This window comes from Arvicanthis niloticus, chromosome 5 (assembly GCF_011762505.2).
Source record: "Arvicanthis niloticus isolate mArvNil1 chromosome 5, mArvNil1.pat.X, whole genome shotgun sequence".
In the NCBI taxonomy this organism is placed as follows: domain Eukaryota; kingdom Metazoa; phylum Chordata; class Mammalia; order Rodentia; family Muridae; genus Arvicanthis; species Arvicanthis niloticus.
The window spans coordinates 13674370-13698548 of record NC_047662.1 but is presented as its reverse complement, the minus strand read 5'-3'; the positions used below and the strand labels follow the sequence as shown (position 1 = coordinate 13698548).

General features: G+C 45.1%; 1 protein-coding gene across 2 annotated transcripts in view; it reads left to right on the top strand.

Moving 5' to 3' along the window:
- Fbxo42 (F-box protein 42) overlaps window positions 1-24179 on the top strand; it is a 55645-nt gene that overhangs the window by 12791 nt on the left and 18675 nt on the right. Inside the window, exons 2-5 of one of the 2 annotated variants that reach the window (XM_034502323.2) lie at window positions 3355-3598; window positions 7193-7459; window positions 10103-10219; window positions 19094-19228. In XM_034502323.2, the coding sequence (XP_034358214.1) occupies window positions 7210-7459; window positions 10103-10219; window positions 19094-19228 (502 nt within the window). In that variant the 5' untranslated portion in view covers window positions 3355-3598; window positions 7193-7209. The remainder of the gene's footprint in view (window positions 1-3354; window positions 3599-7192; window positions 7460-10102; window positions 10220-19093; window positions 19229-24179) is intronic. The other variant, XM_034502322.2, reaches the window with a different exon arrangement.

Here is a 24179-nt window from a genome sequence, read left to right as displayed (position 1 = left end):
ATAGAGACCAGTCTGAAAAAGAAAAAGGGCATGTTTCTAACTTCCCCTTGATTTGTACTGTATTTTTACAACCAAAGTCTTCCGTTTATAGTTATGCCAGATTATTATAAGTAGAATTATCCTATACTTTGTATATTTATACCATGTTTTCTTAGACACAGAAATGCAGGGTCTGTGGTGGCTACTTGGGTGTCTACACACAAGCCTGGCAGTCTGAGCTCAGCCTTCATAAGGGGGAGGAGTGCTGTCCTCTGACCTCTCGTGTGCGTCTCCACCATCAATGGCAGATTTAAGTAAAACCAAATTCAAACTCGGCTCTCAGGTGTGGATGAACAAGCCTGTGATTACAGTCTTCTGGAGGCTAAGTCCAGAGGATCATGGGACTGACTTAGGCTATATGAGATCTGTGGAAAGAACCAGTATCTCCATTTTTAGCTTAAGATGAGGCTTACTTAGTGGTGGTTTCTTAGCGTGTACTAGGTCTCCAGTTCAATCCCCTACACTGCATACGGGGGTGGGGGGGTGGGGAAGAGTATAGGTCTCAAAAAACAGAAGTGTAAGCATTGCAGTTTAATTGTGATTTTCTACAAAGTACATAAAGTTGAGTGTAGAATGCATGGTTTGGAATGTAGATTATCTTCACTGTTGAAACCAGTGCTCTTTTCTCAACCAACCTATATTTAGTGGTAGCAAATCCTTTGACTGCTACATCTAGACAAGGAGTGTGGGTGGCCTTGAGGCTGGCCCGTTTCTACAGCCCCTTGTAAGTCCTAAGGTACCCACTGTAAAGAATGGTATGGTTTGGGACTAGAGAGAGAGCTCTGTGGTTAAGGCAGTGGTTGCTCTTCCAGAGGACCCAGGGTCTGTTCTTGACACCCACATGGCTGTTAAGAACACATGCAGTCTGTAACTCCAGTTCTAAGGGATCTAACGCTCTCTTCTGACCTCCAGAGGCACCAGGCACACATGTGATGCATAAACATACCTTGTAGAGAAAATAACTATTCACATAAAATATATGTATTTTTAAACGTATGATTTGACCATTGTGCCACTTGCTTGACATTGTAGCACTTTGGAGTCTGAGGCAAAAGGGTCACAAGTTCGAGGATAGTCAAGCTGCATAGAGAGTTCTAGTCCTGGAATGTGTTCAAAGTCTGTCTTCAAACAAACAAAAGAATGCTGATGGGTAATAGAAGGGCATACTTTATCTCCTATTTTATTAAAGGGAATCCTAATTGGACAACAGACATGTTAACCACTGAAAAAAATGCTCTCTCTGCCATCTGCTGTTAAATATGGGATGCTTTATAGATGCACCCAGTGGTGTGTGTCAGAGGAACTCAGCTTGCTAATTGCAACTGTACAGCAGTAGTTAGGCCAAACATTCTATTCCTAGACTTTTTTGGTTAAATCATTGACTGCCAGGAGAGGAGTCTCCCAATTATGAGCGTCTGTTACTATAGATAAGGTATTTTAATATCATTCGTGTGGTCAAAACATCTGTTTGAGTGCCAAGTGGATTTTACCCTTTTCTCTAGTGCAGTTTTTTTTAACTGGCAAATTGCCAGTTTAAAAAATGGTAATTTAAACCTCTCCCATCCCCACCTTTCCTTTTGGTGCTCTGAAAACCTACCTGGTCAGTAGAGTGGGGCCAGCACATCCCTCCAGTGTCTTACCACACTGGGTGAGCTCCTCCTTTCCAACTGGAGCTGCTCAAGCCTGACACCACACATAATTTACCATACACTGCCCTGTGCTTTTGCTTACTTAGATGTTACTGGGTTTGGTTTGGTTTGTTTGAGACAAAGTTTCTCTGTGTAGCCCTGACTGTCCTGGAACTTGATCTGTAGACCAGGCTGGCCTAGAACTCACAGATATCTGCTTGCCTCTGCCTCCTGAGTACTGAGATTAAAGGTATGAGCCACCATCACCTGTCTATGTTGTTAGCTCTTAGTGGAATCATTCTCTTTTCATACCTTCTGTGAGATCCAAACATAGTATTCTAACAATTGCAACAATTCAATTTGTGTGTGTGTGTTTCAGTATGTGCTCACCACTGTGGATGTCAGAAGGCAACTTTTGAGAGTTGGCTTTTGCCTTCCACTATGGCACCCAGGGATGAAACTCAGGTTGTCCAGTTTGTATGGCAAGTGCCTTTACCATCTCACTGGCCCTGACCACACTATTTTAGTCCATGTTACGTGTTATGTTGATACTTACTGACTACATAAAATAGAGTAAAATATTTTCTTCTATAAGTTTCCGGTTTTTGTAACTTTTCATTTGACTTGGTACAAAGATGATGGTGATGATGACGATGATGATGATAGTGGTATATTCTTAAGGCTTAGTATAATCTGTTATGATTGTGCACAGATCTCTTATATTTTCAGGAGCATTGTTGTCTTTAACTCACACTGATACCTTTGAGGTGGGAACTTCCTGAGTTTACAACAACATCTGTGTGATTATGATAAAAATCTTTTGAAATTATGAAGAACAAGCTAGATTCTGTTCTAACTCTTCACCTGCATTTTAATTAAGTGAATCGACTGAATTTCAGCTTGTCTCTGCCTGTGTATATATGTGTATGTTCCTTGTGCATGTGTGGAGACAGGAGAGAACCTTGTGGGAACTGGCTTCTTCCTGCTACCATGTGGGTTCTGGGGACTGGACTGAGGTGATCAGGTTTCGGGTAAAGTGTTTTCTGTCCACTGATCATTTTACCCTCCCTTCAACTACAGTGTTTTAGAACAGAGTCTCTCACTGAAGCCGGAGCTCAGTGATGTGGCTCGTGTGGTTAGTGAGTGACCTCTTGGCAGACAAACCTTTGGCATTCTCAAACAAACAAGCAAACACCCTCACTCTTTCTGCTCCCCTCTTTACAAAACAAACAAGAAAACCAAGAACTTCAGAACCCAAGAGACATAAAAGCTTTTAGTTTTGGCCAGCAGACTACCTTGGCACTCAGTGACTTAACAGGCACATCTGCTGTATTTTGATTCAATTTCTGTTATGAAGTGACGTCAGCATATAGATGCTCTGAGGACATGTCTGGAGACTTTGTGCTCCTCGGGGTGCTCCCTAGAAGGCAGAGAGGCCCAGCTAGACAGCCTGTCTTCACATTCTAATTCGCTCGAGTTGACTTCCAATTGTGAGTTTTCCCAAGAGAGCCATCCCTCTGAGGAATGAGGAGGTCTGACACAGATGGGGATGAGAACTTGTCTTTGTGAAAACCTCGTTCCCGGAGTCAATGCGGTTATGTGGGAAGTGCTTTAAGCCAACAGAAAACAAAATGAAAAAACAAAACAGAAATTCCAAAACTTGAGAGAAATGCCTTCATGTCCTCAGGAGCTCCGAGAGCTGATCGTGGAAGAGGAAGCCGTGTGAATGGGTGCAGCGCACAATTGCCAAGGAATGGCATCTGCCACCCCCGTGTCCAGGGCTGAGCTAGCGAGTGTGCCTTGGGAAGCAAGCATGAGGCTGATGTCTCTGTGGACCACAAGACAGGGAAGCTCCTTAAAGCTTACCTACAGCTGTGTGAGGGCCACTGCTCAGATTTGCTGACCGTGCTGTTAGAAGGTTTGGAGCGGAGGTAAATTGTTTTATTGAACCAGACAGTGCACTCTGCATGGGAAATAATAATGAGAATGACCTTCATAGCCTCCTCCAGCTCAGCTGTTCTGAGGCTGTGCTCATTGCTCACTGCTGCGCGGCGGCGGGTGGGCGGGCTGTGCTGGAATCAGGTGTGAACAGTGGTCTACTCCACAGGCCTTCTTCCTGGACTTTTTTCTTTAGTGCATTTGTAGAGTGAAGTTAATGTTAACTCAGTAAATGAGAGAAGGGGGTCAGTCTTGTGTGTATGCAGAACTGAAAACACAAGTAAAACTGTAGGAGAGCCAGGGGCCTGAGAGGAGGGGAGAGTGGGAGTAGTAGGGGAAGATGGGAGAGTACGCTGCAAAGGGATCAGGTACCTGCAAAGCAGTGTATATCCAAGGCGGGGCTTATATCCACATGAAGGAAGGGAGGGAGGGAAGGAAGGAGGAAAGAAAGAAAGAAGGCAGGCAAGCAAACCAAGCCAGGCATGGTGGCTCATGTCTTATAATCCTAACACTCAGCCGGGTGATGGTGGCACACGCCTTTAATCCCAGCACTTGGGAGGCAGAGACAGGCGGATTTCTGAGTTTGAGGCCAGCCTGGTCTACAGAGTGAGTTCCAGGACAGCCAGGACACAGAGAAACCCTGTCTCGGGAAAAAAAAAAAAAAAAAAAATCCTAACACTAGGAAAGCGGAGGCAGAAGATCGATGTGAGTGTGAAGACAGTCTGGGCTACAGGAGATCAAAAAACCCCCCAACCAACCAACCAAACAATAAAGGCTAGAGAGATGGCTCAGACAGTAAGAATAAATACTAATGCTGCCAGCGCAGGCAGAGATCTCTCTGAGTTGAAGGCCAGCCCACTCTACAGAGTGGGTGCCAGGACAGCCATGGCTACACAGAGAAACCCTGTCTCAAAACAACAATAAAACAAAGCCAACTACTCCTGCAGAGAACCAGAATTCAATTCCTACACTGGGAGGAACTTCAAGGGATCTGATGCCTCTGGTCTCCTTGGACACCTGCACTCAGATGCCTATACCTACACACAGAAATAGGTAAATCCATAATTAAAATGAAATAATTTTGAAAACATAAAACTAATGCCATGAGGCTGGCGAGTTGGCTCCTAGTGTTAAGAGCACTTGTTGCTTGTGCAGAGGATTCAGGTTCAATTCCCAGAACCCACAGACAAGTCCCAGCTTTCTGTAACTACAGTTCCAGGGATCAAGTGTCTTTTTCTGACCTCTGTTGGCACCAGGCATGCACGTGCTGCTTATAAATACAGCAGGCAATACACACATAGACATTTAAACCAAAACAGAATAACAACTACTCCTAATGTTCTTTACACTTGTGTTTAAAGAACCTGGTTGGGCATGGTGCCCTTGTGAGGCAGAGGCAGGTGGATTTCTGAGGCTAGCCTGGTCAACATCTACATAATGAGTTTTTGAACAGCCAAGGCTGTTTCACAGAGAAACCCTGTCTCAAAAAGCCAAGTTCCCCCCACTCCTCAAAGAAAGACTATTTAAAAAAAAAAAAAGCTACATTCCTTGTGAAGAATCTAGCTGAGTTGTTTGCTCTTCAAAGTCTGCTGGAGCTTTGCAGCCAAGTCCTCTTGAAGTGACCCCAGCCAGTGTGTCAGTCAAGTATTGATACGGGAGCTTCTTCCTGTCCATCCACCAGATCTTTCTAACTGGCTGTCTCAGAAAGCTGTGAGAGAGGCTTGGTCAGCTCAGCATCCTGACCTGATGTCTCCTGTTGTGTGCTCCCTACATCCCTTAGAGAATCTACTCCCCACTAAACCTTTTCAGTCCTAATTCTGCTTAGCATCTTCTCCTTTCAGAGTCTAACTGGAAGGTAATTCTCGTTTTGAGTAGCCTGGCTGGCCTTGAATTCACTGTGTAGACCAGGCTGGCCTTCAACTCACAGAGATCCTAGTGCCTCTCGAGCACTAGGACTAAAAGTGTGTACCACTGTGCCTGTTCTTATAGAAATGACAGTTCCTTAGTTTTTACCTTAGGCTTTTCACCTACAAATGATTTATTTGCCTTTGTGTGTGATAGAGAATTATCTTTCTAGAGACTTCTGGGACTAGAGTTTAGCACAGAAGGAAATTTAAATGATCTATAATATATCCATTAGAAATAACTATGGACAAGAACATATTCTGATAAACTCTTGTGAAGTACATGAGTATTCAGCCCTTGGCTTTTTGACAGACTGAACACTAGTTCCTGATTAGGAAAGAGAATTTTACCAGCGCGTTAGAACTTTGTATGCTAATCACTGTTCTCACTCACAGTGGCATGAGTTAGCTTTACTGTGGTGTAAATCGTCACGCAGTGTGCACTCTGCCCTCTCTGCTGAGTATTTCTTCTGAGAGATGTGGAGTGCCTGGCATTCCTGACTTCCTGGGTTTTCATTACCAAGACAGTTCATATTACTGGTTCCGTTGTTAGGCATTTGGGATTTTGCTTGTTTGTTTGCTTGTTTTTGTTGCCTAGATTTGTCATGTTTTCTGTTGTCCATATTGTTTTATGGTTAGCAGTTTAGCCAGCTAGCCTGTTCTTTAAAAAGTTATTATTCTCCAGTTGAATTGTCCTATGTATGGGGAAGCACTCTACAGTTGAACCATATCCCTCTCAAACTGATACGTATTAATATATGTATCATAGTATATAGCCTCTAACTTCTGCTTCAGCCTCCTAAGCACTAGGATCTCAGGCCTGTGGCACTGTGTTTAAAGCGGAGGCAGATGATCAATGTGAGTGTGAAGACAGTCTGGGCTACAGGATATCAAAAAACCCAACCCAAACCAACCAACCAAACAATAAAGCTGCTCCTTCTTAACTCATATCTTCGAGCATCCTTCTATTCTTCTCTAGGCCGGGAGTTAGTGTTTCCTTTTCAGTGGGAGGTTTTGGATCATTGGTTGTGTTCCCTGTACCACACATAGTCAGATCTCTGAGTTAAAGGAATTATTTATGAGAGATCAGATTTTCCAGGTTGGTTTTGCTTGCTTGGCCATTGTGTGTGGTTGGCCTAGAACTCACTGTGTAGACTTTAGGCTTTAGTCATAGAGATCCACCTGCCTCTGCCTCCCACATGCTAGAATTAAAGAATTGAAGGTCTGTGCTACCATGCCCAGTTGATGGCACTTTTGTTTTTTATTTTTAATGTGTTTTAGTGTTTACCTACCACACATGTGCAGTTCCTATAGAGGCCGGAAGATACTAGGTCCCCTGGAAATAGAGTTCAGGTTGTTGTGAGCCACTGTGGTGCTGGGAACTAAACCTGGGCCCTTTAAGCTAAGAGCAAATGCTCTTAACTGCTGAGCCTTCTTTCCTATCCCAGCCTTCCTGTTTTGAGATTATACTGGGATTTGTGTGCCATTCTAGGGGGAGGGAGGATGTGATAGGCTTGGCATTTGAACTCTACCTATCAAATTAATATGGATCCAACTAGTATGGGAAAGTGCTGGGGCAGTTTCATGCCGTGAGAAGGAGATCATGAGCAGCTCAGGTGCTCAGTTGCTTCTGTGCTTCTGCTTCTGAGAGTTGTACACTAATGCTTACTTCTCACCCACTAGAGCTTCAAGTGCGTGACATGGCCAGCTCCTCGGACAGTGAAGATGACAGTTTCATGGCCGTGGACCAAGAAGAAACTACACCGGAAGGGACAATGGAGCAAGATGAGGACCCCCACCAAGTGTTGGAGGTTGAGGAGATGAGACATAATAGGTCCATGTCTGAGCTGCCAGAAGAGGTTTTGGAGTATATTCTGTCCTTCCTCTCACCGTATCAGGAACACAAGACTGCAGCCCTGGTCTGCAAACAGTGGTATCGGCTTATCAAAGGTACAGGTGTTTTTTTTTTTGTTTGGTTGGGTTTTTTTTTTTTTTTGGTACAGGTGTTTTAAAGAGGTGTGTGTGTGTGTGTGTGTGTGTGTGTCTGTCTATCTGTCTGTCTGTCTGTCTGTCTCCGTGTGTGTGTGTGTGTGTGTGTGTGTGTGTGTGTGTGTATATGTTACATGTGTGCAGGTGCCTTTGAAGGCCGGGAGAAGGCATCAGATCCACTGGATCTTGAGTTACAGGATCTGTGAGCCGCCACCCGTATGGGAGCTGGGCTTGAACTGAGTCTTCTGGAAGAATAGCAAGAGCTCTTAACCACAGAGCCCCGGCTGTGTCCATTTTTATTGAGCAATTTAGTTTTGGACTCCTCCCTTCTTTTGTTTCTCCCTTAAAGAAATTGTGTTTATAAAATTTGAATTTAGTATTAGATAAGTTAACACATTTTTCTTCCTGTCTTGGTTAATTTTATGAACAGCTAGAATACTAATTTAGTATTTCATGCATATGAGTGTTTGCCTACATATATATCTGTGCTCCATGTACAATGCCTGGTGCTTGTGGAGATCAGCAGAGGGCATCAGATCTCTTGAACTGGAGTCACAGACAGTTGTAGGCCTGGTATGTGTGTCTGTTATCCGTGTCCGTGTATGTATGTGTGTATTGTATGTACTTGTTAGTGTGGTACGTGCATGTGAGTGCATGTATGTGGCCACTAGAGCTTGGCTTTCTGTGTCTCTTTCCTAAGTTGCTCGTGATGCTCATTTTTTTATACAACTTTTTATGAAGCAAAAGTGGGGATAATGGAGATCTTTTAATATATTCTTACACATAAAGGAAAAAGAGAGAGGTGTGCTGGAGAGATGGCTTTACATCATGCATGACTTTAATCCCAGCCCTCAAGAGGCAGAGGCAGGTGGATCTCTGAGTTCAAGGCCAATCTGGTCTACAGAGTGAGTTCTAAGACAGCCAGGACTACACAGAGAAACCCTGTCTCAAAAAACAATAAAACAAAACCAAAGTATGACTTTAATGAAATTATTCATTAGAACGAATATTTTAGAAAAATAGATTGTTTTAGAAAGATGAGTTTAAAAAAAAAAACAGTTTCTCTATATAGTTCTGACTGTTCTGGAACTTGCATTGTAGAGCATGCTGGTCTAGAACTCAGAGATCCACTTGCCTCTGCCTCCTGAGTGCTGGGATAAAAACATGCAACTACCATGCCTAGTGAGTATTTACTTTTTAAAATCTACTACATACATACATGTGCTTTGTGTCTAAGCCTGGGCTGGACTTATGATCCTGCATGTCAGTTCTCTGAGAACAGGAGTTATAGCCTAGCATAACGCTCTATTTTTAGAGGGATTTCAGGTTCACAGCCAATAGTGGTGGGCACAGGACTTGCCATCTCCCTGTGTCTTGCACAGAAACAGCCTTCTTCCTGGACAGCACTGCCCACCATAGTGATGCCTTGTTGCCACTGGTGAGCCTGTATTGGCACCATATCATTACCACCCAGAGACCGTCCTTTATATTAGGGTTCAGTCTTGGTGATGTCCATCCTACAGATGTACACAGTGTATACTGATGTGTATTTACCATTGGAGTAAAGCTCCTCACCTATGTTTATTTATCTTTTTATGAGACAGGGCTCAACATGCTTGCCTTGCTGGCCACAGTTCACACTGCTCCACCTGCCTCTGCCTCCTAAATGCTGGCATTAAAGGTATACACCACAGTTCCTGGAAAGTTTGCCTTCACTGTGTGTATGTGCACCACATATGTGGAGGAGCCTGTGGAGGCCAGAAGACAGCCTTGGATCCTCTGGAACTGGAGTTACATAAGGTTTTAAGCCACCCGACAGAAACAGAACCTGGGTCCTCTGTAAACGCAGCAAGTGCCCTTAACTGCTGCACTGAGTCCCCAGCCCCTATGCTCCTAACACACGCTTTTTGTTTGTGTGTTTGTGTTCTGCCTGCATGTATGTCTGTGTACCACGTGTGTGCCTGGTGTCTACTGAGGCCAGAAGCATGTGTTGGATCCTGTGGAGCTGGAGTTACAAGTGGCTCTGAATCTCTGTGTAGGTGCTAGGAAGTGAACCTGTGGCCTCTGGAAGAGCGGCCAGCCCTCTTAACCACTGAGCCAGCCAAGCTCTTAACTCTTAAGAGACAGCTCTTAGACATGTATTCAGTCTCACAATCTATCATGTCATAATCTGTTTGCTTAGCTGGAAATTTCTGATGTTTAGGATCTAACTGCAGATGCTTTTAAAGCAGCTGTTGTGCTATAGACACTGCTTGATCGTATCCCTTCACAAAGATAGGTTACTTCACCCCCTTGCTCTGTAGTAAAGGCTACTGGTTGTCTTTATTGCTTCATGGTAAAAAGTGGACGAGGATTTTAACACGAGCTGAGTCAGTAACCATACACACCTCTTTACTGCCTGTGGCTTGACACAGTGCAGTTCTTTCAACCTTGACATTACTTGATTCTGTTCTCTTTCTTTGAACAAAAATGAGAAATTTGGATTTCCTCAAAACATTTCTGACTTATACAAGTGAGAAAACAGTTAAAAGATACAGTTTTAGTGATTTTTCCCCCTTTGACGTTAGTATCTATGCTGACACCTTTGGTTTTTCTCATCTTTAGGTGTAGCCCACCAGTGTTACCATGGTTTCATGAAGGCTGTCCAGGAAGGAAACATTCAGTGGGAGAGCCGGACTTACCCTTACCCGGGGACCCCCATCACTCAGCGCTTCTCCCACAGTGAGTATCCAGTTGGGAAAGCAAGTCCCACACTGCCTGTGCTGGCCTCTAGAAACCTTCCTTGTCTGGCTTTTAAATGAAGGGACTGTAAAATGAGAATTTCTAAGAGCATTAGGAAGAGGTGAGTGTAGACAGGTGGTAAGAACTGGCATATAACTCAGTGGTAGAGTACTTGCCCAGGAAGGCCTAGGCTCAGTCCCGACACCTTGACAGATAAAGCGCTAAGGCTTGTTAATGTGATATTATGGTTTTTATTTGACTGTACTCCTGCTTCAGGCTCCTGAAGGTGATGGTTTCCGGCATGTGCCACCATACCGACTAGAGTTTGAGCTTTGGTAGGAAGGAGCATGCATTCGTTACTCATGCCATCAAAAAGCAACCCCAAAACTTAGCGACTTAACCAGTGTTTCTTACCTGTTCTTGAAGGTGTGGGATTTGGAGATGGTCATGATTTCTGGTTTAGAAGTGTCTCCTAGAGTTGCCATCCCTGTCATCCAGAGGTCTGTGCTTTCTATTCATGGACCTCTCCATAGAACCAGTCACAGTGTCAGCTGCTTACTGTAGAGCTGAGAGGGTGTCTGAGATGGAAGCCAGAGTATTCTTCACAGTCTCTGAAGTGAGTGCATCTCTTCTTTTCTATTCTCTTGATCACACACAGATTGACAGGAGTTGTAAACACCAGGAGTTCTTCAGTGCCACCTACCCCAAGATCTTTTGCTATACTTATCTGGAGATGTTCAGAAATAGTTATGACTTGTTTATTGCTTTGGGGTTGGATGAAAGTGGACCAAGGAGACAGATGAAGTGTCATACACGGCTCTCAGGGAGCTACCTGTTCACTTGTGCTGCTTTAGACTGTTGGGAAGAGGGTGGACACCTGGGAGCTGTCTGTGGGACTTGTTGAAATCAGAACTGAGTGTGTGACAGTGAAGGACGCTGGGTTTGCAAGAGTAGTTGAGGGCTGGTGAGATGGCTCAGCAGGTGAAGGGGCTTGCTGCCATGCTGTCATTACTTGAATTCCATCGATAGGACCCACATGGAGGAGAAGAGCTACCTCCTGTTGGTTGTCTGTTAACTGAGAGTTGTCCTCTGACCTCCAGTCTCACACTGTGGCTTATGTCTCCTCCCCATGGAATCAGTCAATACATGTAATGGGAAAAAGAAGAGTGGAATGGTACTGCCTTGGCCCATGCTGGAACACCGGCAGTTCACTCCATGCTGCTGAGCTGCTAGAGCCATTGCCAGCTCAAGAGTGAGAGGAGTGTGCCATGGCAGTGGGGGCAGGAGGGCTTCCAGACCAGCTGGGCTGTCTAACAAAACTCTGTCTCTGAAACAAAAAGCACCCGCCTCGTCATCACTGCTGATACTTGAAGAGCTCTGAGAAGGTCTCAGCTGTTCTGAAGTTTGTAGATCATGATTCAGAATCAAGGCTGGACTGGGTGACGTTCTCTCTGTTACGATCCATATTTGATTCAGTGTGTGTTACTACTACAGGTGGTAGAACAGGTGCCAACGGGGTTTCTAAAGACGACTGGGCTGGGTTTGCAAGGCTGGGGATGGAAGTCAGGGCCTCTTCCTGAGGGCAAGCTCTTTACCACTGAGCTGAGTGTCAGCCCTGAGTGTCCTGCAGTGAGGAGCCTAAGTCTGCCTGTCAGCCAGCTTTGTGGGAGCAGAACAGCACACTGGGGGCAGGCTGTGTGAAGGGAAAGGCTCTTATCTCAAGCTGCACCCTCCAGCCTGTCACTTTGCACCTCTGGCAAGGGCAGGCGGCTCATCATGCTGTTTGAAATCCAGGAAGGAGTCACAGGTAATTTTGTTTAAAAAAAAAAAAAGTTTCCATATTATTGCTTTTTTTTTCTGGTTCTGACTGGCAGACTAAAGAGGGCTGTTATAGAAAAGCGGGCACTTTGGAACATAGATTAAAAACTAAGAATTCAAGGACTGGTGAGATGACTCAACAGGTAAGGGTGCTTGCAACCAAGTCCCCCAGAATTATCCTCTCACCTCCACACATGCACCCTGGTACATACATTCCTACACACATGCACAGAATGAATGAATGAATGGATGGATGGATGAATGAATGAATGAATGAAAGAAAGAAATTTGTTGTTGGTTTTGGAGACAGGGTTTCTCTGGGTAGCCCTGGCTATCCCGGGACTTGCTCTGTAGACCAGGCTGGCTGTGTAGACTAGGCTGGCCTCAATTCCAAGTGCTGGAATTAAAGGTGTGTGCGCCTCCACTGACTGCCCAGCTAATAAATGTAATTTTAAAATTAAAAGAAAACTAAAGGAGCCGGGCAGTGGTGGCGCACGCCTTTAATCCCAGCACTTGGGAGGCAGAGGCAGGTGGATTTCTGAGTTCGAGGCCAGCCTGGTCTACTGAGTGAGTTCCAGGACAGCCAGGACTACAGAGAGAAACCCTGTCTCGAAAAAACCAAAAAAAAAAAAAAAAAAGAAAAAAAGAAAACTAAAGGATTTTAATCCCCCCCCCCCCCGTTTCTTTCTTTTTCTATTCTGTATCTATTTTTGATCCATCAGTTTTCTTTCTTATCCCGACTTCATGTTGGTTCAGGATCTGCATTTTTAATTCTTCACTTATGTTACCATGGAGACACTGGATGTTTCATACTCATTTAGCTAAAAGTGAAGCTCAGCCCCACCCCCAACTTCTTCCCTTCCTGAATTTAGTGAACGTCACCATCATCTTAAATACACAGGCTTGGGGTATTGGACTCATTCTCAGTTCTTGCCCTCAAGATACATCAAAGCTGGATGTGGTAGTATATGTTTGTACTTTGTAGAGCTAGGAAGATCAGGAGTTCAAGGACAGCCCTGCTACTTAAGTGAGTTTGAGGTCAGCCTGGACTATCTGAGATTCTGTGTAAAACAAAACAAAAAGCCAGTTTCTGTTGTGCTCCAGATCTTTTCTGTTTTCCTTTTCTCAATCATTACACCTCAGCTGCATCTCAGTACATTCCTCTCTTTCCCCTTGTGGTGCAAAGCAAACATGAGTCGAGTCCTGCTCCCTCCCCTCCTGAGTGTCCTCTGTCTGTCGCCACCTCCAGCTGGATGGAACTAAAGCTAGACCCTACTTCCTACAACAACAGAAAAGGCCACATGGCTCCACACTGCCCTGACCTCTCCTGTGGAGACTACACTTCTCTCTGCTCTTCTCTGAACACGGGCATCTTCCTCATAGTCTCTGTTAGAGAGACTTTGTCAGCCAACAGCAAAGGCCTTTTCATCTGGGAATCAAGTTCCTCTGGCTTCTTTATTTGTAAGATTTATGTGACAAATTCTGTTTATGAAGTGTGGTTGAGAAAGAATCATAATGTCTTCTCCAGTGCTTGTTCCTTGAGGACAGGTCTCACATGGTAGATAGATAGATAGCCTTGTACTTCTTAGCACTTGGTTCATAGCTAGTTCTAGAGTTACTGTGCCTTTCTGATGAGAAATCAGTCCACATAGAGATTAATAAAGGAAAAGGCTCTTTAATCTAGAATGTCAGACTGTGGCGAATGCCCCAAGAGGAGCCAGCCTCGACTTGAAGCTCTCCTAGCTTCTGTACATCTCAGGCTTCTGCATCTCACATGCTCCGTCACCTCTCTTTCAGGTCCCAGCCCCCGATCCCACTTGCAACAATTTAGGCAGAGTCAGAGACTTAGGCAGACGGGAGATCTACACAGCAAAGAGATTGCCAGAATTGTTTCAGTGCACCAGTGTTATTCTTTTTCAGATAGCTGTTATTCATCTTGCTCACCTGACAGAATTATGCTTTTCTCAAGAAAAGAACTGAAGGGCTATATGGTAGGCCAGGACTTGACATTGGCTGTGACCCTGTGTCGCCCCCTAGAGCTGATACAGGGCTGGGGAGCTTAATGGTTTGTTGAAAGTCAGTTGACTCCTATGTTACGGAAGTGGAGCTTTATGGCAGGTTGACTCTGATAAATAAACATTAGCAGCCTTACATCCTAAATTTCCGCTTTCTCTGACAGGTTTGGTCAGACAGGCTGTGTATCTTTTGGGTGTTTGGGAGGCAGCCCCCTTAGTTCTGTTTTGTGTCTTCCTGTCTCCTCAGCAGATCTGCCAGTGAACCCTTCAATTCTATCTGAGCATCTCCTATATCAGCAGTAACAGATTTTAATAATACGGATTTTAATAATTGTCAAAATTTGTAAGCTCAAACAGGAACTAATATTGTTTAGCAGGGAAAGGTACCTCCCACCAAGCCTTAAGACCAAAGTTCAGCCGGGCAGTGGTGGCGCATGCCTTTAATCCCAGAACTTGGGAGGCAGAGGCAGGTGGATTTCTGAGTTTGAGGCCAGCCTGGTCTACAGAGTGAGTTCTAGGACAGCCAGGACTACACAGAGAAACCCTGTCTCGAAAAACAAAACAAAAACAAGCAAACAAACAAAAAAAGACCAAAGTTCAATTACTAGGACCCACACAGCAGAGAGAACCAACTCCTGAAAGTTATCTGACTTCCACACAAGTGCCATGGTGAACATACACACACACACACACACACACACACACACACACACACACACACACACACTGAAAAAAAAAACCCTGAAAAGCCACAGGCATAACAAATATATGCCAAGTACAAGATCTTTCCTATGTTAAAAGCAGGGGCAGGAAAGGCAGGTGGAGTTTCCCGTGGTGAATGTCTGCAAGTCTAATCATGACAGCCTTGGTTATGGAGGATACACTTGTCAAATTACTATAGACAATTCCCAACATCCTAAGCCTTGAGATGTTTAGGCTTCTCATACAGTTGGGTAGTTCCACACACTGCTGATCTGGCACCTGCAGAAGCCTGCAGGCCCAGGCTGGATCCCCACCCTTGGCTGTCCAGAGTTATGTAATTACAGGCCTTATCAAATATGTTCCAGCTTGTAGCTGGGAGACACATGACAGCACCGTCTCTTCCAGCATGGGATAAATGCCTCAGGGCCTTTCCCTGGTGACAGTAGGGAAATGAGAGAGTTTAACATCTGAAAGTCTGAATGTTAAAAGAGTGTGCAGCTCACCCAGGAAACATTGGGGGACTGTTCAGACACTGCAGAAACCTGAGATGATTGTAGTTCAGTAGAAAAGTATTGGTGGTCTGTGGAGAACTCTTTGTTGGCTTTTGTGTGCAGTTACATCATGGCTATGTCTTTGTTGGACACTATTGGCAACTTGAGATAAGTGTCTTTGTTAGAGTTGTTTGTGGACAAGTTTGGGGACTTAACAGGTGGAACACACAGGTTCTACGATCTTGGTGCTGTATTCATACTGCCGTGAGCTCTGACTGCCTTGACAGTCCAGAGGTCTAGAAGTTGTGGGAGGAAAACCTATTTGGGTGGAGAACTTGAGTAAACGGCAAGGACAGGGTCAGACTGAGGCCTGCAAGTCCTCTTCTCATCGGGCCTTCCTGCTGCTGTCACCACGCAGTGGCTCGTCCAAGCAGGCAGTAAGCAGGGAGTGGGTGCTTGTTAGAACTGTTTGAATTCTTATTTTCTTTCTGGATTTTGAGATAGAGTCTTGCTATGTAGCCCTGTCTGGAATTCATTATGTGGATCATGCTGTCCTTGAGCTTATGACTAAGCATGCATGGTGTCCAGTGGTGTGAGGTCGTCTTGTTGGGTTATATCTGAGTGCTAAACAGTGTGTTCCAGATTGACTCCTTTTCTCTCCCAGCTTCATTGTCACTGAAACTCAGCTCTGTGTCACTTGCATTTCAGTACCTTAGCTGTCTGGCCCTGTTTCCTGCTTCAGAAACCTTTGTTTGTTCAGAGAAAAGCAGGAAAGTACAGCTTGCACTATTTTAGTATAGGATTAAAATACATGTGAAGGACCCCATGGGGCCCAACTGGCTGGGTTTTCAGTCCAAATAGAGGAGAAGAATGTTTGCGATCTCTTTGAAAAATAAAGGCACTCTGCTCTTTCACTACGAGAGGGAAGCTGCTAAGAGTCTGTGTAGACTTAGGGCGACATAAGCTAGACTTGACAGTCCTAGTAATCAGGGATTTGCTGCATCATTTATTATACTTACTGAATGTGCGCACTACTGTGTGGTTCCTGGGTCATCAGGCCTGACAGCAGGAACCCTTACCCACTGAGCTGACCTGGATTCTCTTTCCCAAGTGTCACTGCAGTGAGCCGCAGTCACATTTGAGAAGCTCTAGTGTTTTGTCAGGGAGTTCCTTACAGTGGCTCTATTACTGGAGTTACTTGTCCATTCCAAGTCTGCCATGAGACGAGCCAGGTGTGTAACCCATACCTGTATTCCTAGCACTCAGGAGGCTCACCCATGCTCAAGGCAAGCTTGGGCTGCATAATGAGACCTGGATAACCAGGAGCTGCTGAGTGTCCTTAATGGGAATGGAGATGCAGCGCGGGAGTTATCCTTATTCCTCTGAAGCCCTGGAACGGAATTGTTGTTTGCAGTTCTTAACAAATGTGAGCAATGGAATTTTGTTAGACTCTACTTTTTACTCTATTTATTTATATTACTTTTATTTTGAGATAGGAGCTCACAGTGTGAGCTGGAACTTGCTTTGTAGAACATGCTAGACTCTACTTTTAAAATGACTCTACTACTTCTTATGAAGACAACGTAACTCTAAGTATAGATTCAAAATTAATATTTACAAGATTTTAAATTATTTTATTTTACAATTATGGGTGTTTTGCCTCATGTGTGTCTTGCATCATGTGCATGCAGTGCCCTTGTATACCAGAAGAGGGCGCCAAATTCCTGGAACTGGAGTTAGGGATGTTATGAACCTCCATGTGGGTGCTGGGAATTGAACCCTAGTCCTCTGGAAGAACACCCAGTGCTTTTAAATATTCTTCTTCTTCTTCTTCTTTTTTTTTTAATGTAGAATTCTCTGCTGCATGTACACTTGCATGCCAGAAGAGGGCATCAGATCCCTTTATAGATGGTTGTGAGCCACTATGTGGTTGCTGAGAATTGAACTCAGGACCTCTGGAAGAACAGACAGTGCTCTTAACTACTGAGCCATCTCACATCCCTTGAAGTGTTAGTATTTAAAGGCAGGGCATGGTGGTGCACACCTTTAATATCAGCCTTTAGTAGGGAGAGGCAGGAGGCTGTCTGTGAGATCTAGGGCAGCCTGGTCTATGTAGAGAGTTCCAGGACAGCCAGGGCTACAGAGATTCTGTCTACAAATAAACAACCACCCCTCCAGCTCCCAGGGGGAAAAAAAAAACAACAACAACCCAGAACACTTAAAGCTCCCTGTGTTGCTGGAGTGGGTGCTGGGCAAGAGAGAGCCAGTGTGTCAGAGTGCTTCATCTTTGTTGTTAATGCAGCGGCAGCCACGTGGTCATCTGCTCCTTTATTGGGATTACTGGGGCTTTATTCAGCTGGTTTCTAACATGGCCTGGGTAATGAGCTGGCTTGCAGGCCTGACAGCTGGCTGAGGTGAGAGAAATGGGGTGCCTCTCAGAGTTGGTGCACACCACTGCTATAACTAACAGTGGCAGCAGATACGGGCTAGGAACGGCTCCCTTTCTCTGAACTTGAGGAGAGGGCATTACAATTGCAGAGACCTGAAGAATAGTGTTGACTAGGTTGACTGGGACTAAACTGCAGGGAAGCACAAGTATCTTAGGACTGCGGATCCTTTACTCTCTGCCCCTCCTTTCATGTGACACCAACTGTTGGGGTTTATATGAGAAAGGGGGGTAGCTCCCCAAGTCTGTGTGCACAATGTGGACACAGGAAGCTTGCTCAGTCTCTCCCTGGAGTCCAGGCGGTGCTGTGAGGCTGCAGCCTCGTGTTCATCTTCTCCTAAGGACAGCAGCTGTGTGAGCCTCGGACATGCCAGGGCGGAGCTCAGCTTTTCTGCCTCTCATCTGAACTCCAGATTAGGTCTTTCTGGGGTTAGCCCTTTCTTTGCCTTTGTTTCTTGGGACTGCTCCTATGATGCACTGTAATCAACTAACTGAGGCTCTTCGGGGCCTTTACTATCCTGATTTAGCCTGTACCAACCAGTGTGCCGAGGCCTCCTTCTGCTTCTTTCGTCATTTGCTTTGGGCCTGAACTGCTGTTCCCTTTGCTGCACTTCACTAAACCCACCTCGATTTAAGCACAGTGGTGTCTGTGTGGTGTTCACGGCGCTGGTCAAGATTGTTTTCACACTTGACGTTGTTGTGTTTCATATAAAGATTTGTGCTTTAGGTTATATTTGGGAATACAGCACTTAGAGAAAGTTCTTGGAAGACAGAGGAAGGACTGTCAGATGCTGGCTTCATTGCCCTAGGACACAGGATGCAGTTTAAATTAGCCTGACTGAAGGAAGCTTCACTCTGAATGTGTGTTGCTCTTCCTGGAATCACACCATCTCCTCTGTGATGCCATTGCTGCTGTGCTTACTGCTCAGAAATAAAATGTTGAGGGGCTGGGAAGAAGGCTTGTCTGTTAAAGAGCACTGTTTGCTCTTCCAGAAGGTTGAGTTCCTAGCATTTTTTTATGGCAGCTAATATTTGTCTGGCTCCAGTTCCAGGGGAATCTAACATCCTCTTCTGGCCTCCGTGAGCACTGCACATACATGGTGCACATGGCATACATGCAGGAAAGACACTATACACACAAAATAAAAATATATGTTAGAAAAAGTTAAATAATAAAAGAGAAATGTCTGCAGCTTTTCTTTGGGCTTCTTTTCAGTGATGATAAGATACTGATCAGTCTGAAGACAAGCTGATGAGGAGAGAACTTTGGTGCCTGGTCCAGAGTTGTTGAATGTGTGGAATAACTAGGTTTTGGGGGAAAAAAATGGGTTATGGTTAAATGTTAAAGATATTTCAAAATGAAGCACAATCACTCGGTGGCTGTTTTCATCACTCCCTGCAGGTGCGTGCTATTATGATGCCAATCAGTCTATGTATGTCTTTGGGGGCTGTACCCAGAGCAGTTGCAACGCCGCCTTCAATGACCTCTGGAGGCTCGACCTAAATAGCAAAGAGTGGATTCGACCGCTGGCCTCAGGTGAGTGATGGACTGCTGATCTCTGGCTCTCACACAGGACTTGCTGGCATATGTTACCAGTGTCCCACCTTCTTTGTCACATCTGCTGTGTAAATGCCTAGGGTCATATGCTCATCTAAATCTTTGCAGTAAAAATAAAATTATAGATGGTGCACATCTTTAATCCCAGCACTTGGGAGGCAGAGGCAGATGGTTCTCTGAGTTCGAGGTCCGCCTGGTCTACATAGAGAATTCTAGGGCTGCCAGGGCTACATAAAGAGATTCTGTATAAATAAGTAAATAAGTAAGTAAATAAGTTTATGTTTTATTGTCGATATTAGTATTGGTACCTTCCCAGCATAACTGTAGCACTGTGTGATCCATGATGTGGTTTTCTCAGGGACTTGCACAGGTGTGATTTCTGTTTGGAATGAAGTTGAAGAACAGAACAGAGTCGTGAGAACCATAGTTGACTGACAGGAGCTATTGTCCCAGGGCTGAAGTCTCTGAATAACACTTGTTCTTGCCAGCTCAGATATTCGGGGAGTGTATGGGACATGCCTCTGCTGGTTACTCAGGAGTGTGGGAAGATTTCATAGTAGGTGCATTCCTACCCAGTCCCAGGATGGCAGAATTACGCTGGAAAACAGATTCCTTTTATCCTTTTGATTTAATCTTTTCTTGCAAAGACAACACCAAAAAAACAGCTGTTTTTGCACTCGTGAGACTGTCCTGTCAAATGTAAGTGTCAGTCATAAGATTGGAGGTGCTGGTGCCATGGAGAAGTTGGAGTGTTAGCTGCTCTGCTGGGTTCATGGGCAGGCTTTCCCTTAGCATGCTTCATTTGGCTTTTCAAGGATGGGATTGAGTCTCAGCACCAAGGAGACTTGGGTTTTCCTTGGGCTCTTGTCATTTACCTAGACCTTACCTTGCTAGTTGGCTTAGGTTGGGTCAGCTTGGCCTTTTAGGAAGGGCACTGGTGAGGAGGCAGGAGCTTAGCTTCTGGCATGGTCTCAGTTCTTAGTGAGTGACTTAGCACACCTCTCAGAAGTGTGGACTGCGTGATCCCGTCTTAAAGGCTGGGAAGGCCAGTCATGCTCCCCGTGTTTGCAGAACTGCCGCTGGGAGGCTGTGGCCAGAGGCCTAGATCTTCCATAGATATAAGCAGATAGGGTAGGAGCATGCACACAGGGTTATCGGAGTACTGGGTGTGTGTGTGCAGGGCTGTATAAAAGTTGAAAGTATAGCTAAATGCTACTATTTTAGGGCCGAGGATTTTATGCTTAGTAAGGACTCCTTTTCTAGTCCCTTTGTTCCCTATTATGTGTAATGAAGTATTGATTAATAAGTGTTTGGAGCCACAAATTCATTTTAAAAAATAACATTTATTTATGTGTTTTGCCTGTGTGCATGGATGTGAACCATATGCATGCTTGTTGGATCCCCTGGATCCAGATGATCTCACAATCATCTGGAGTTACAGATGGTTATGAGCCACCATCTGGGTACTGGGAGTTTAACCCCAGTCTGCAAGAGCAATAAGTGCTGTTAGCTGCTGAGCCGTCTCTCCAGCCCCTGGAGCCACAGATTGTAAAATGTAGAACATTGAAGGTGGAGAGATGGCTCAGTGGTTAAGACCCAGCACCCACATGGTGGCTCACAGCTGTTTATAACTCTGGTTCCATAGGATCAAACACCCTCTCCTGGCTTCCACGGGCACCAGACACATAGGTGCACAGGTATACATGCACACAGAACATCCATATACATTAAATAAATAAACACTTTATAAATGTAGCACCCTGTAGCCACTATGCCTGACAGCAGGCCGAGGTGCCATTTCTGAGCGGCCTTGATTTTCCCAGTCTCAGTGCCGGTTCTGTTGCGTCATGTAACTTCCTACACACCTTGCTAATCTGCCATGGGTATCCTTCCTTCCTTTGCAAATGGAGCTCTGGGCTGGGCACCTTCACAACTTTCTTTAAGATACACATGAAACTTTATTTTTCTTAATACACCACTAAGTTTTTGTTGTCGTATAAAATGTATTTTATTTTCAATGATGGAGCATGGGGAGGGTTTGTGCTTATGAGCAGCAGTGCTTGCAGAATCCAGAAGAAGGTATCAGATTGCTGAGCTGGAGTTTAGGCGGTTTTGAGCAACCAGCATGGTTGTTAACAACCATACTTAGTCTTCTGTGTAAGCGGCACATGCTGTCTCTCCAGCCTGGTAAACCACTAAGTGTAAAGACAGTGCTTTGAATTCCATATACTAGCTGGTTTGGTAATTCAGAGTGTACATAGAAAATGTCATTGAGATGGTTCTATTTAGGTTGGCTGATTGGTTGGTTGGTTGACTGTTGTGGACAGAGTCTCTTATATCTCAGGCTGGTCTTGAACTCCTGATCTTTCTGCCTCTGTCACCTGCTAGGACTATGCCTGTTTCCTTTTTAAACATTCAGCTACTGAATGTTTAAAGTCATTTTTTTATAGAATGCCATAAACTGGCCTCAAGCTCACAGATCTCCTGCTTCTGCTTCCCGAGTGCTGGGATGAAAGGCATGTGCCACCACCACCTGGCTGAGATAACTATTTAAACAAAACAAAAGTCCAAACAACTGTTTGCTAAAAACAATCCTATGAAGTTCTCATTTAGGCTGAGATTCCCTGAAAGAATGTTTGTGTGTGCTCTCCTGAGACCCAGCCCCAACCACTTCCAACTGAAACACTGGGCTCTTTCTGAACAAAAAAGTTGTTTGTGTGTGCTGCTGTGTCTGGCTGACCCATTGTTGTGCATTGAAGGGTAGGTTGAAGGGAGGGTGCTAGCACTGTTCTTCTGGTGCCAGCCATGAGGCGGTTTTGTAGAGTTTGAATATGTGTCACCCACCCGAATGACCAGATCAAGATTCATATGCAAAAACTCTTGGGCAGCAAAGAGGAAGATGTGTTACATGAGTCGAAAGCAAGATGATGACTGTCACGTCGAGAATGTCTTAGTCACTGTGCTATTGCTGTGAGAAGACACCATGACCAAAGGCAGCTCTTACAAAGAAAACATTGGGTGCTTGCTTACAGTTCCGAAGGTTAGGCCATTATCATCGTAGTGTGGCGGAGCACGGCAGCGCTCATGGTGCTGGAGCAGTAGCTGAGGCTGCAGCCTGATCCATAGGCCAAAGGAGACTGGGCTTTCAAAACCTCAAAGTCTACTAACCCCATTGACACACAAACAAGGCCACACACATGGGACCCTTGACACTTAAACCACCACAGTGAGTAGAGGAGAGAACGGTGACCAGGGTCTGAAATGGAGCTAAGCCTCCGGACTTTCAAGAGAGGAGTATAAAGATCTAATTTAGGTTTCAAAGAACTCAGCCAGGCTGTGGTGGCGCATGTCATTAATCCCAGGCAGAAGCAGATGGATCTCGGATCCTACCCTGGTCTACAGAGTGAGTTCTAGTACAGCCAGGAATACATAGAAAAACCCTGTATTAGAAAACCAAACCAAATCAAAAATCTCAAAGAATGCTGCTGTTGCTTCCTGGTTATCAGAAAAGCAATGAAGTGGATCAAAGCTGGAGGCTTTATCACAGTAAGAGCAGTGTGGAGTCTTGGACTAGAGTGGTGGTCTACGTAGAGAGAATGAAATGATGATGCGGCTGGATCTTTGGGTGGAAATCAATGTGGCGATTGGATCTAGGAGAGAGGGCCAGTCAAGGGGGCTCACATCGTGTGCAGCTAGATACAAACTAGAAGCTCTCTGGGAGTGGGACACATAGTAGAGAGAAGTGCAGGTCTGATGATTGTAACTTTGTGACATGGCTCTCAGGAGCCTCAGCTGACCTTGCTATGGCAGAGGTTGAACTTGAACATGCTTCCATCTCTGTTTAAGATTATACATGTCATTAATCTCACTAAATCTGAAGTAAGCTTTAATTAAACACTGGCCAGGATGATAGATTCTGGCCAGGTCCATCCCAGAGTTCCCAGAAAATGGCCATGAGCTACACTAGCCAGGTGCTTATAAAGGCAACCCACTTTGTCCATCTGGGGGCAAGCATTCATCCTGACATCCTCCTGCCTACATAGCTCCTGTCATACTTCCTGCCTACCTGTGACTAAGCACGTCTGGTACAGTTGGGTCAACCATACTTGTTTTAGGAAGTGAAAACATGGGGTTGTTAGAAGAATAGCAGCATCCAGCATCTCAGGAAGCATGTGCCCTTGGACAAGGGGCTGGTAGATCTCTAGATGAGAAACGCTGCCAGTTCACAAAGGTCGGAGCAGAAGCGTAGGAATCAGCCAGAGGGCTCCGCTCCGCATGGGGTTTGTAGAGTGGGAGGGAGAGTAAGGTGCCGAGCAACGTGGCATGGGACTGGGAGGGCGGGTGTGTGCGTTGAGTATTATTTTGCTTATGTATGCCCATGTCTCTGGGGCATGGGGATATATGCACTGGAGTGCTGCTACCCAAGAAGACCGGAGGGGTTGAAGCTGGACTTACAGGTGATAAAGCTGCCTGCCTGTTGTCAGTGCTGAGAATTGAACGCAGTCCTCTGGAAGAATGAACGGTAGGTGCCACCGAGCCTTTTTGATTTTTCCTGGTTTTTTTTTTTTTTTTTTGAGACAGGATGTCTCTGGAACTCACTCTGTAGATCAGGCTGGCCTTGAATTCAGAGATCCACCTGCCTCTGCCTCATGAGTGCTCGGATTAATTAAAGGCATGCACCACCACCACCACCACCACCACCACCACCAAGCAATTATTGCTTTTTTGATACAGGGTTTCACTGTGCAGCCTTGGCTGACCGAGGAATCACCATGTAGACCAGGGTCTTGAACTCATAGAAATTCATGCTGCTGGGATTAAGATGTGTTCCACCAGTTCATAGAGATGTTAGTTGCAGTTTTATGGCAGTGTATTTTTCAAGTGTGAAGTTGAATACCTATAATCCCCATACTTGTTAAGCAGAGACAGG